The sequence below is a fragment of the Phalangium opilio genome, unplaced genomic scaffold (assembly GCF_054372755.1).
Source record: "Phalangium opilio isolate 3A_F unplaced genomic scaffold, DU_Popi_V2 ptg000329l_1, whole genome shotgun sequence".
Taxonomy (NCBI): Eukaryota; Metazoa; Arthropoda; class Arachnida; order Opiliones; family Phalangiidae; genus Phalangium; species Phalangium opilio.
The window spans coordinates 2,959,752-2,973,423 of NW_028324226.1; the positions used below are offsets into that span (position 1 = coordinate 2,959,752).

The 13,672-nt window shown below is 41.9% G+C and overlaps 1 protein-coding gene across 4 annotated transcripts; it reads right to left on the reverse strand.

The window, feature by feature from the left end:
- Window positions 1–3,780: 3,780 nt before the first annotated feature.
- LOC149610317 (uncharacterized) lies at window positions 3,781–7,568 on the reverse strand. 4 transcript variants are annotated; one of them, XM_089858879.1, is made up of 4 exons: window positions 7,278–7,507; window positions 7,079–7,188; window positions 6,736–6,894; window positions 3,781–5,675 (listed from the first exon to the last, which is right to left on the reverse strand). In XM_089858879.1, exons 1-4 carry the CDS (start codon window positions 7,505–7,507, stop codon window positions 5,629–5,631), a joined length of 546 nt encoding a protein of 181 aa, XP_089715005.1. In that variant the 3' UTR covers window positions 3,781–5,628. The 4 variants fall into 4 exon arrangements, with proteins under 4 accessions (XP_089715005.1, XP_089715002.1, XP_089715004.1 ...); XM_089858876.1 differs by having other exon boundaries at window positions 6,736–7,188; window positions 7,343–7,568; XM_089858878.1 differs by lacking the exon at window positions 3,781–5,675 and having other exon boundaries at window positions 6,761–7,188; window positions 7,347–7,507.
- Window positions 7,569–13,672: the final 6,104 nt, after the last annotated feature.

Below are 13,672 nucleotides of genomic sequence, written 5' to 3' on the forward strand. Positions count from 1 at the left end.
ATTTTAATGGAAATTATATTAAGTGCCTGCAATGTTTTTCCTGTTCTGAAAGGTTGGTAAAGTGCTAAGCCTTGGCCATTAAGAAAATGAAACAAACGGTTGAAAATAAACTACTAACATTTGAAATCGTGAGAATTGATGATGCTGGCTTTTTTCCTGCCGTTGGAAGTAAAATTAATGCGGTAGTTGATCAATTTACAAGCATAATTAGCCTTTCGCATGACAAGAGCTTTAGCTTTAAAAACAAACCGCCGGAAATTCTGACGTCACGCAAACTAAGCCCCTCCCACCCCTGTTTAACTAGTCAATGCAGATATATATTCATGTTAATAAATAAATTCATGATCTCACTAGATCACGCGACACCAAGGCATAATCGAGTGAGCTATGGCTAAAGAATTGGCGCTAACGAGATGGTTCCATCTCGACATGCACTGCCCAACGAAAGTTGAATATTTATGAAGTAAACCCGAGATTATTTTACATAGTCGTAACTTGACACGTGTTAGCAGTCTATTTAAAGCGAGCATGGCGACTTCACCGACGTCTGAATGGGTCTTTAAACTTATCACTACTGACTCCCTTGCCTCTTTAAGTCCATTACGTGATAGCGGAGAGTTCGCCAAAGCGAAAACAGGGGGGGAGGGGGCAGGATGAAGCGACAATACTGGGGCAGATGAGGCGGTGATTTGGGGCAAGTCAAAAGGGATGGGTGGAGCTCCATCAAGCCCTTGGACCAAAAGTTAACTCAATTGTCTCCCCAAATCGAGTCAAACTTATCAGGCAAAAGCGAACCAGGGACCGACCAGTCGCAGATTTGGGGCGGGAGCGGGAGAAGACCTTCCTATATTCAATGTTTCACTTCGAAATGTCAGCGGGGTAAGAAACTACGGTCAAAGGATATTACATCCTAATTCCACTAGGGAAAAAAGTAGAACACGGAAGTTTAAAGTTAAGTGCGGGTAGAAAACGAGTTGAAAAGTATGTAAAGTTCGTATCAAGTGAAACTACAATGCAAAGTATTTTTCATTTAAATGCAAAAACTGGCTAAAGTGAAAATATTTGGGAATTTACAAACAAGCAAGGCCTTAAAACTGAAGTTATATATTCTGGGTAGATCAAAATCACAAATATTTTTAAAATAGCTTCTATTCTCATTAAAGATAACTAAATGATTACATTTCCGTTATTAATTAATTTAGTTTTACTAATTTAGCAATATCAATTGTAGAGTATCAACCTCGTCACGCTGTTATCAAGAAAAGCGAACATTTAGGGGAAACGAAACTAATGTATTTCCTACGAAGCCCCTGTAAAAATGTTTCACACGCAAACACTGAATTCGAAAGCTTTGCGCGTTTTATTCTAGATTCAACTTCCATAAATACAAGGGTGCTGTGTTCTTTGGGTTAAAATGAATGGAAAGTATCAAAGAACTTTGGTTCTACAACATGATTTAGTTATGGAGGATATGGGTTCCCAAACACTGATTGGCTCCAAAAACAAGGAAATATAGTCACACATGTGGACTAAGACATATCAGCCCTCAACAGGCTTTAATCTAAATACGTTATTGAATTAATCTTTATCTAGCAGAAGTATACTTACTATTAAATGGGTATAAATGCGCGTACGCTCCTAAAATAAAGCTAATTACTCCACATGTGTGACTATTTCCTTAATTGTTTTAAGGGCCAATCAATGTTTGGGAGCCCATATCTCCGTGAATGAATGTCGTAGACCTCCGCATGTTCTTTGACACTTTATATACTCAATTTGACCCTAAGAACACAGATCCCCTTTAATTTATGGCAGACTTATCAGAAACACACTGTATATTTATTAACCCGGATTAATATTTGGGGGAGTTAGTTACATTTTTCCAAAAACTTTAAAACTTAGTGCGTTTTGCTCCTACGTTAGTATAACCCTTAACACAGTTTAATAAGTATTCTACACTAAAATTGGGATGAAACTGAGAGGGAAGAGAAGAGGCTGTTAGAAATCGAGCTTATTCAGCTACAAATATATATATATACTCTCTTTCACTCTCTCTCTCTCTCTCTCTCTCTCTCTCTCTCTCTCTCTCTCTCTCTCTCTCTCTCTCTCTCTCTCTCTCTCTCTCTTGCCCCCTTACTATTACGTAAGAGATTATAGAATTTGTATTACAACGCGGCTTTCTCTATAAACCTTCAGAAGCTACTCCGTAGATATATCTCTGGCAAGCTTTGGTTTGGCCCAAGAGGAAAGAGAGGGCTCTCCCTATATTTTCAAGTGGCCTAACGACCTAACAATAGGGTAAGAAATAGATAAATCCCAAAGTTATCAAAAATAAACCGTCCCCTTTCATCTCAATAGCGTTATTTGGAATGCCTTCGTATCTATTGAAAGAGCTCTCCCAATAGGAGTCTAAGACGAAAGTCGAGGCTGTGACGTAACATTTCAATTGACGTTTTCAGTAGTAGACAAACGGTAATGTCTATTTTGTAAACAATAGCATTAAGCCTCGGTTGACCACCTAAATAGGTCCCACAACACCTCACTAGAGCTTTTCATATAGGGAATTAAAATCGTCAGCCAGGAATAAGAAAATTTCCGCTACTTGAAATCTTTAACAACTACCATTTTCAGGCCTTCTGTTTGAATTAAAGGGGAGGAGGTGTTGAAACAGTTACCTTTGACGTCACGCGAAATTCATTTGTACTTAGATACCACGTGATATAGGCGTACACAGCAACCTACGCGCGACGAACACGAATGTAAACAAGTTTCTCTTTGCGTTGTCTGAACGAGTTGTCCTATAGGATCAACGGTTGTCCTAGATTCACGAATAACTTATGAAACGCGAGAAAGGAGCAGAGGGCGCTTTGACGAAGTCTTAAGCCCTTCTCCTTACCTTCAATCAGATCTTAGTATGGGGTCTATGGTCCAAGTAGGAGAAAACTGTATCGGGGGTCGAATAGAGCCTGGTGTTTGACCACAGTTCTTTCTTAAGCCGGAACATTGATAGGTATGTGGACAAGAAAGACGTTAGATATGAAGCAAATTTGATGGACAGTCCTGACAACGTTGAAAACACATACCATCTTAATCCCACATCAAGCAGACGATACTACGCGTCACGCTTGAAATAAAGCTCCTCCCACAACTAATAACAATCTTAAACTAATACCTCCACACATACTTTTAAAATAATCTACTTCTGGAAGGATGGTGAACGTAACAACTCTCAAAGCCACCCAAAATTTGCTCTAACTTCAAACGTAAGACGTAGATATATCTAACATTACTGTCAGGGAGAAACGAAAGCGTGTTTAGGTTGATCATTCCCGGGGTTTTCAAGTATCGTTTTCTAAGTGGACCAATGGGGGTAAAAGGAAACTGCCTGCGTGGATTTTGGGGATCTGTGTTCCGCTCCCTTTGTAACGGAAATAATTTCCTGTCCCTTTTGGGCCCGGTACCGAATTTGAGTTGAGTGTAAACACGGTAGTGCACGCGGAAGGATTTTGAAAAACCCGAACGTCAAAAAGGATAGCCGGGAATTAATATTGTCTCTAGAAAACTATACACTTTCGTATACACTTTTGTTATTAGGTAAATAAAGGCGGCTCTTTAGCTTTGGCTTATATACCAACCAGCCTTGCCTCAAAATTTGAATAACAGTCAAGTAGGTACTACAATTTCTTTCCTTTTTTTACTATACGATATAATTTTTTAGAATCTAATTCAATCATTTTTGAGTCGAGCACTCGGGTTTCAAATTATGAGTAAATAGAGATGTGAAATCAAGGTAGTTTTTAAAACCAGTAAATTACCGATTCAAATTTTGGGTTAAAATAAAATTACAGTTCTATCGGAAATATAACTTTTTTCACGAGTATATCGTCTACTAAAACAGGTTGAATAGCGAGCAGTTTTGACTCTGAGCGAAAAAGCTGTGGAAAATATTTGATAATTGTTTCTTCTAAAAATCCTACACCCGTTCCCACGATAAGAATACAAGCGAGTGCCATACCTCACGTACATGTACGCAAGTAATTAAGAAAACACTACAGTATCATTACACTAAACTTTGAAGGGTCATAACTCTGGTTCTGCTATAGATACGGGGATGTCCTTTGAGTATGTTATAGTCCAATTTGTCCCCCATACAATGATACTATTGTTATTGTTGAAGGGGGTGACGCGTCGCCGCGTCGAGCACCTATACCAAGGGTATATTGTGCGCCCCGAGCTGGTTAGACTGCGAAGAGTCCTGTCGCCTCGATGAATCGGAGAATCCGATTGGCCGAGACAGTAGAGAACTGGTGAGGTTCCATAGTATGCATATCAAAGTGCTCAAATCTCATGGCCGCGAGGTAGTCGCAGCTGCAGAGGATATGGGAGGAGGTTTCCTCTACCTCCCGGCAGAACCTACAGAGTGGGTCATCAACGATGCCCAATAAGTGCAGGTGTCTATTCAGCCGGCAGTGTCCAGTGAGGAGACTGGTGACCTGCCTAATTTTGCTTTTGGTGAGGGCAAGCAGTTCCTTTGCCCTAGTGATAGAAGGACCCGGGACAAACTCCTTGGCTTGTCTCTGCCCATCCATGTCAAGCCAGAGCTGCAGTTGAAGTGCAGACATCCGGCAGTGAATCCTATGGCGAATGATGCCATGGGGGATGGGAACCGCAGGCTCAGGTCCGAAGAACTTCGCCTCAGCCCCCCTTTTGGCATACATATCAGCCCTCTCATTGCCCAGGTATCCGCAGTGCCCTGGCACCCACAACAATTGAACCTTGTTGCGGGCAGCCAAAGAACCCAGCAGATCCAGTCAGCTGAGAACCAGTCTAGAATCGACAAGGCACTGATTTAGTGCCTTGAGGGCGGCCTGACTATCCGAATAAATCTGAATCGTCCGTCCGCGGTAGTTTTCTTGTTGCAGAAATCCGCGCATAAACAAATGGCCATGATTTCCGCTTGGAAAACACTGGCAAAGTTGCCAAGGCTCTCGTAAAAACCAAACTTCTTGGTCAAGGAGTAGACCCCGGCACCAACACCAGAGTCCGTCTTAGAGCCGTCCGTGAACCAGACGGACTCCCCCCCCAGTTCCAATGACTGGGGTAGTCTCCCAAGCAGCGCGACTGGGAAAGTGCAAGCTGAAGGGCTTGTCGAAGTGGTATGATATAACAGACTTATCTGAGACCATCGCAAGTGATGGCTCAGAACTGCTAAACTCACTGAAAAGCTTGGTGTGACTGAAGTCCCATTGCTTGGGCTTCCACCAGCCGAGGTTGTTGAGCCTACAGGCTCCCATAATAGCTTCTTCCTCAATAAAGAGGTGAAGGGGAAGCATATTAAGAAGGATTTCCAGAGAAGCTGTGGGGGCTGTCCTCATGGACCCCGTGATACCTATGCACGCCAGCCTTTGGAGCTTGCGTAGTTCATCTTGGGCTGTCTTAAGGCGAACCCTGGGCCACCAGACAAGAGCTCCATAGGAGACCACTGGCCTGATGATCCTAGTATAAATCCAGTTTACAGCGCTAGGGCTTAAACCCCAGGACTTGCTGACTGAACTCCTTAAACGCCAAAATAGAATTTTGGCCTTCTTGATGCTCAGATCAAGATGGGATTTCCAAGTAAGCTTGGCATCAAGAGTCACGCCAAGATACTTCACCTCGGAGGACTTCTTTAAAACCTGTCCAAAGAAGGAAATATCGTTGAAGAGGTCATTGGTCCTTTTCCGGGTAAACGGTATAAGGACAGTCTTGTTGGGATTGACGGTCAGGTTAACTCCCCTACACCATTCCTCAACATCATGCAGGACAGATTTCATCAGTGCAGCGATAGTCACAGGGAACCTCCCTGTAACAATCACTGCGATGTCATCCGCATAGCCAAAACAGTGACACCCCCCTCCCCGAGTCGACCCAGCAGCTCATCCACCACCAGGCACCAAAGAAGAGGGGAAAGAACCCCTCCCTGAGGACAGCCACGGTCGGTGGAGATCTCCAAGGATTCCCCGAGAAGAGACGCCGTCACCCTACGATGCGTGAGCATGGATTTTATCCAACGACACAAAGTGTCGTCAATACCAAACCGCTCCGTAGCGCGAAGGATAACTTCACGAGGGACCCTATCAAAGGCTCCCTCAATATCAAGGAAGATGGCCAAGGACATCTCCTTGAACTCGATGGCCCTATCAAGGCAGTTCAAGATGCCATAAAGCGCCGTCTCTGTAGACTTGCCTTTCTGATAGGCAAACTGAAAAGTGGACAGGGGTGTGTGGGAAAGAACACCATCCCGCAAATACCTGTCCACCAATTTCTCTAAAGTCTTTAGGAAGAAAGAGGTAAGACAGATAGGTCTAAATGCCTTAGCCTCAAGATAGCTCGTCTTCCCTGGTTTGGGAATAAAGATAACCTTCGAGCGCTTCCAGATATCTGGAATATGGGCCAGAGCAATGCTGGCTCTGAATATCCTGCAGAGATAAGGGCCAATGGCGTCTATGCCTTCCTGGAGGAGGGCGGGAAAGACACCATCTGGGCCAGGGGACTTATAGGGCTGAAACGAGTTTACAGCCCACTTAAGTCTAGAGTATGTAACTATCTTATTGGCGATGCCCCAGTCCGCCCTGTGTGCTCTCCGAAAGAGCACGGGGGGAGCGTCGGTGCTTGTGAGGTCAAAAGCCTTGGAATCCGGAAAGTGTACCTTGAGCATATGCTTAAGAGTATCAGTCCCTGACTTGGTAAACTCACCTTCTGCCACCTTGATGATGCTGAGCTGGTGAGTGTTATCCTGAGCCAGGATCTTCATGATCTTGGCAGTAGCAGGAGTTCCTCTTGGCCTCCCGGATGGCTTTATTATACTTGTTGAGGGTCTGTCTATAAATAGTCCAGTCCCCAGTCCTCTTAGCCCTATTAAAGAGTTTACGAGTAAGCTTGCGAAGCTTGCCAAGTTCCGTATTCCACCAAGGAACGAGCCTCGGCCGGCTGGCAGGCTTCGCCGGACAGTTGTGGTGGTAGGAATTGATAATGGCTTGTTGCATGAGATCAACTGCCAAATCAAATTCCAGCACCGAGGAAAGCTTTGGAGCATTACCTCTGAGTAGGAGGCAAAGTTCCTCCCTGTAGCCGGACCAATCGGTCCGACGGGGGTTGCGCAGTTCCGTCTTAACCGAAGTTGACTTGACCGCGACCGAGCAGATGTGCCTATGGTCCGAAAGAGACGGTTCATTAGACACATGCCAATTAGAAACCGACAGACTGATATTGTCTGTGGCCAGGGTGACATCAATGACCTCCTTTCTGTTAGAAGTAACGAAGGTTGGCTCATTGTGCCTGTTGAGAATATGCAGGTTCGTACCGACCAGATATTCAAGTAGTTCATCACCACGTCTGTTGCAGTCACTACTGCCCCACGTGACATGGTGGGCATTGGCATCACAGCCCAAAATGAGCCTGTCCCCCTGCCTCTCACATCGGTCGACAAGAGCGACAACCTCCTGTGGTGGAGGGGAACCCGTGGCATCACGGGGAAAGTAAGCAGACGCCATGATAAGGCCAGTTGCCACTCCAGAAGAGGAGGGCATTACCTTAATCACAGCAGTATCCCTAGTGAGGTAGTTCGGAAGCGGAAGGATGTCAAGACCCTTCCTGGTCAGAACACACGCCCTGGGGTTGGGTGAGGTAAAGACATAAGAGATATTACCTGCATTCTTTAAACCAAGGATTTTACCATTATGAATCCAAGGTTCCTGAATGAGGGCCACATCCAGGCCCTCTAAGGCAAACCTCCGGCATAGAACTGCCGAGGCTGCTTTGCAGTGATGCAGGTTGATCTGGATCACCTTGATGCTCATGTCTTAGGAAGAGAGGCGGCCCCGGCTACTTGCTTGGCGGTAGCGCGGAGTCCCGATCCAGGACCGGTATCTCCTTCGCCTCCACCAGCAGCACCCTCGGCCCCCAACTCCATCCCAGTAACAGGAGCGTAGGTCCTCTCGGTATCAGAGTCTTTCAAAAAGTCGGACTCTGTCCCGAGGTCTATGTCTGGCGACGTCGCAGTAAGACTTGGTCTTCTTTGACGCCGCAGCTTGTAAGCTAGGCGAGGGATCAGGGTTCTCCGCCCTAGCTCTCTTTCTAGAAAGGGTGGTAGCTTCTCTTGCACCAGGCGTAGAGTCCGTACCCGGGACGTTACTCCCAGCACCCGACAGGAGTCCCATCTCGGCCCGTATCTCTTGCACCCAGTGCAGAGTTCTGGCCACCTTTTTGGGATTGTTTTCTTAGGCGGTTGGCCTTGCGCCTCCTATTAACCTCACTCAACTTGGTGGAACCCGATTGAGGAGCAGGAGGTGACTTTTGGCCTTCCGCCGATTGCGGGTGGGTGCTGCCGGAGCACCTCGCCCAGAAGCAGGTTGGGAGTTGCCTCCGCCCCTGAGAGAAGGCTGGGTACCGGTAGAACCGGCTCCATGCCCAGGTTTGTTTTTGGTTTTTGTTATTAAAGAATCCATAAAGATCCCACGAGTAATGAGGCAAGTAAAAGGTCACCACCCGGTAGTCCTCAACCCGGGTGGAAGGCTAATTACAACGGAGTTGCGCCTGGTGCCCCGAGGGGATCGTTCGAGATACCGTAGATTAACTTCCCCGGTACCACACAGCCCTCAGCACGATACCTGCACACCTTGGCTTGGGAAGGGCGCGTATCAGCTCAGCCCACAAAACGCAGTGGTTGACCAGCTCTCACCACCGAGGAGGTGTGATACAACGCACTGTTGAGGACCCAAGCTGGCGGTCGCGCAAGCGAAAGAAAAGGCAGAACAGCAAGGCAAGGGGGGGAAATTAAGCGCGTCATCCAGCTTCCGTCTCCAACTTCGAGAGCCACAATGATACTAAGAACTTGGGAATCGAGTAAACAGGAGCCGAGAAATTAAGGTAAATGCCCAACTTGGGGTAGATTCTCACTTATAGTTAGAATGTAACTTTTGATATTTCCACACTAAACTTTGACGGCTCGTAACTATGGTTCTACTATAGATACGGGGATGTCCTTTGAGTATCTTATAGTCCTATTTGCTCCCCATCCAACGATACTAAAAACGTGGGGATCGAGTAAACAGGAGGGGTCGAGTAATTAAAGCATATGCGGCTTCATTGGATCCCCTACAAGTTTGCTTTCCTTACGAACTCCAGTTTTGGCTTGGCGAAGCTAGAGGCATTATCCAAGCCAAACCCGGAGTTCAGGAGGAAAGTCCTATTTTTCCCCCATCCAACGTTTGACTAAATCCTATTCGAACTAAAAACTAAATTAAAAACAACAAAAAAAAACACCTGTATTCAATGGCTCTACCAACTGAGCCATGATACACGATGTCGAACCCTCTTTGAGCTAATTCTGAGAGAGCGGTAGCTCTCTTAGATATGACTTCATACTGCTCTTAATGTATAAGGAGGGTTTTTTGTTTGGATGTAGATTTTTTTGTATTGCATTAACTGTTTTGAAAAAATTCCACAGAACTACAATTCTGGCCCACAATATGTGGTTAAAATTTCAAAGAGATCCATTAATTAGTTAATTTTATAAAAAATAAAGTTTTTAAGGGTGGTTTTCATTTCCATAAAATTTTTCACACCTTATTATGAAAAACAGGAATTTTTCCCATAGAAATAACATGGGAAATTTTAAGAAAAAAACATTCCGGTTAATCCGATTTTAGAAAAACTATACGTTTGTTAGACTTGAAAACGGTTTTAAATGGAAGGTACAACACTTAACATGGCGCTAAGCAATTTTCATTGACTATAATTAAGTCTAAGTATGTTTAAATTTAAATCTTCAAAACCATTCCAATCTGCGATATTTAAGCAGTGTAAAGAGTCAGTTTATGATGTTAGCACTTTTAAAGCTATTTGGTTCATATTTCGTGGTGGTTGAAAAACAGAGGGACCTAGCTTTGTGTGAGCTAACAAGTTAAGTTGGAAAAGGTCCCCCACACTAATAAATTATGTAACCAACTGCCTTTGGTACTTGTGGGTACTTGTAGGTGCTTGTAGGTGCTTGTAGGTGCTTGTAGGTACTTGTGGGAGCTTGTAGGTACTTTTGGATGATTGTAGGTACTTGTGGGTGCTTGTAGGTACTTGTGGGTGCTTGTAGGTACTTGTGGGTGCTTGTGGATGCTTATGGGTACTTGTGGGTGCTTATGGGTACTTGTGGGTGCTTGTGGGTGCTTAAAATTTAATTAGATTTAGGATTAACTAATTAGCCAATTGGATTTTCAATTTATCTTTTACGCCAATTTGTTGTAAAAAATCGAGGAATTAACTCTTGATTCATCTATTTGAATATGAAAAAGCCTTATTATATCGATGAGGAAACCTTAGTGCTACTCTAAATTTTTCAGCTCCTCAAATATGAGAGAATACTAGTACTAGTAGAAAATTTCGTAGTTCGCAACTGCCCCATTTCGAAATTTCGACTGTTTTACCTACTCGAATTAATAGCAGTGCGCATGTATTTACTACTCAGGAGTCCATTATAGGAACTGTGGCAAGAAAATGAAGAAATGAGAAAAATTTTAACATGACGGAAGGCTCAAGGCTTGTCTCATTTTTCGAGAATAATTCATGGCTTCCGTACCCGTTTTTCAATGGCATTAAAACATCACCAAAGTACTAAACCCATGAGCACTTTTAAACTTTTATGTTTACTTATGGTTTCTTTTTACCTTAATTAGAAAATAGTAATTCTAATTAATTAGTTTGATAAATAAATGTCTAATTTCTAATTGAACTGAATTAGTTTCTATGTCTAATTGCTAATTTGCTAATTAATTAGTTCATAAATATTTCCCTAATTGCTAATTTACTAATTAATTAGTTCATAAATATTTCCCTAATTGCTAATTCTAATTCAATTAGTTGTCAGCTAATTAGCACAGCTCTGAAATGAAGACTGAAGGAACAGATATTAATCAAAAATGTCTTGATTAGAATCAAGACCTAAAAAGTATCGATAAGACTGAGGTTATCACTTGTCTGAAGGATCAGATATTAATTTTTCTTTTTAATTGAAACTTAAATGCATGTTTAAGAAAAAACAATGTTCCATTACCGTTTTCCGTTGAAATAAATTATTTTACTGGTAATCAATTTCAAAAATTTACTTATCTCGGCTTTTCGACCACAATTCCATTCCCCGAAAACATTTTATCATTACATTAATTACTTTTGGGAGATAACGTGTCAAAATAACCTATAAAACAATAAAAAACTGTAATAGCGGTCTGTTTAGCCATGACAAGAACCTTTTAAAAGTTTCAAGCACTATATAACCCTTTCGAGACTAACAGGACCTGCGCAAACTATAGCTTAACCTGCTACTAGTACGACCAGGGAGAATTGATGTAAACTGGAGTTGAAATTTCATCATGTGTGACCTCGGCCTTGAAATTCCCTAATAGTCCCAGTGTGTGTAGAACATAATTTTTTCGCTGCTATCTGCCAAAATCAATCTTTCTTGGTAGTGCCGCCTCGACCTCACTTGAATTTTTCAGGATATATTAAGGTTTGAACGAACAAAATTCTAGATTACCATTTTCACTACCATGTCCCTCTGCTAACTTGAAGCAAACTTTCCTCTCTTTTTGCTGCTCATTACCGGTGCCATTCCCTTGACTTTCTGTTCGTTATAACTACTATCATGAGTTTATTTAATTCAAACCAAAATATAAAAAAAATCGGATTTTTTTCCTTTTGTGCTACTTAGAATTTACAAATGTATATAACGTTGTCCGTGCCATATCAAATAGTCTCTAACCATTGTTAGAAACTAGAGAGAGAAATTGGGGCAGTAACACTGATCATGCCCTGAACTATGAGAAAGAACAATACGACGGTTGACTAAAGTACACTTGATATTACATCATTTTGCAAAACCGCGAGTAAAAATCTTACTGTCCCTATTGAATTTGGCGCCATTGGTTTTAGAATAATTTAAATGTTCCACTGCGAAGCGCGCCGGTCACGAATGGGGATGTAACGTCTTTAGGAACCTTTTAAAATGCAAAACCATACGCGTACTCTCCCAAAAGTAATTAATGTAATGATAAAATGTTTTCAGGGAATGGAATTGTGGTCGAAAAGCCGAGATAAGTAAATTTTTGAAATTGATTACCAGTAAAATAATTTATTTCAACGGAAAACGGTAATGGAACGTTGTTTTTTCTTAAGCATGCATTTAAGTTTCAATTACAAGTTGGGAAAACCAAAATATTACCTCTCCGAGTCAAGAGGTCTACTACTACAAACTTATTTACCTAGATATGGGATTATTTCTCTTTTTTGAAGTAAAAATTTACGAAATATTGAAGCAGTATTCCAAGCATAGCGAATAATACAGTAAAGCAAACGACATTTTACATCCAATAAGGATAAATCTTGGACACATGGAAATCAGTCAATGGGGAAAAGATCAGGAAATGAAGTCTACGCTTCAGCTGTTTACGGTATATTCTGAGAGCTTCATTCACAACTGGTTTGCAATGTAAACACTCGTCTCGTCTCGCCTCAACAATATTCTTAGTTTGCCAACATGAATGTTAACGTTAATTAACACCAAAGCTAAATTGTAGCTAGACGCACTAATAGTCAATGCGCACCATAAACAGAATAAAAAGTCTGTAGCTACTACCCGTTTACCATTAGCCCTTTTACTATTCTAATTGCCACCATAATCTTTTTTTCTATTATAAAATCTTAACCTGATTATTTGATAGTGTATTTAACTTTCGGCTCACTCTGAACCGTTGATGTCTCTTCATTTCAGAGACGAAAATCAAAGCCCAAAGTTTACTTCACCTCAGGCCTCAATTATTTGTTTCACTAAGCCTATTGCGGATTCTACTTAATATACCCGCCTGAGTCTAGGTCTTATTTTTTTTCATGAAATCACTAAACCAAGCATTATTCTATATACAGATGTAGTATAGCTTCAGTAATATATAAACAGCCATTTCAAATAACAATATTAAACAAAATCTTTGGAATATCAAAATGAAACAGAGCTTTAAAGCTACAAAAGTACTAAATGCATCATAATTACGAAAAATACTTCCACATATTCACTTTATATTATGGATAAAGGGAATATTAAGGTTCTGTATGATTTCTTAACACATCAACACAAGGCTAACTGCTAACGCGACGCGCTAGTGTAACAATGGACGGACACACACAGACAAAAACATAGACTGCTTTTTAACTCTTTCCGTATTAATTCTGAGTTGAGAAACAAGATTATCTTTAATATTTAAATAAATATAATTATTTTTAATTATTTTAATCTTCAATAATTAACATTAATAATAGTTAAATCGTTTAAAATAAAGTTATACCTATTATCATCTCAAACTTTGCTAATATTGACGTTTAAAGTGAAGGGTACCCCTCTTGCCCGCTTTCTTCAAATTTTGGGGTATATATACGATTCGTTTCCATTATAATAGTAAGGAAAAAGCGCAATTGCGAAAACCTTTGGTGGCGATCCCACCTTAAGGAGGCTAGACGTTTCTCGTAACCCTAGCTGATCGCCGCGTATATCCTAAAGCCAAACGACGATAATGGAGTAGAAGCCAATGAGACAGATTGGTGTCTATGTGGAATAGACGGAAGACCAGTAGATGGTGGTGTTTAAAAGCCAGTA

What these genes read in the sequence shown, in the direction of transcription:
- LOC149610317 (XM_089858876.1), bottom strand. Translation starts at nt 7,568, where the DNA reads ATGCCCTCCTCTTCTGGAGTGGCAACTGGCCTTATCATGGCGTCTGCT. An exon ending in ACTACTTGAATATCTGGTCG is followed by an intron (nt 7,189 to 7,342) that starts GTACGAACCTGC and finishes TTCGGACCATAG; the next exon opens with GCACATCTGCTCGGTCGCGG. An exon ending in CATCATCAAGGTGGCAGAAG is followed by an intron (nt 5,676 to 6,735) that starts GTGAGTTTACCA and finishes TTCTTTGGACAG; the next exon opens with GTTTTAAAGAAGTCCTCCGA.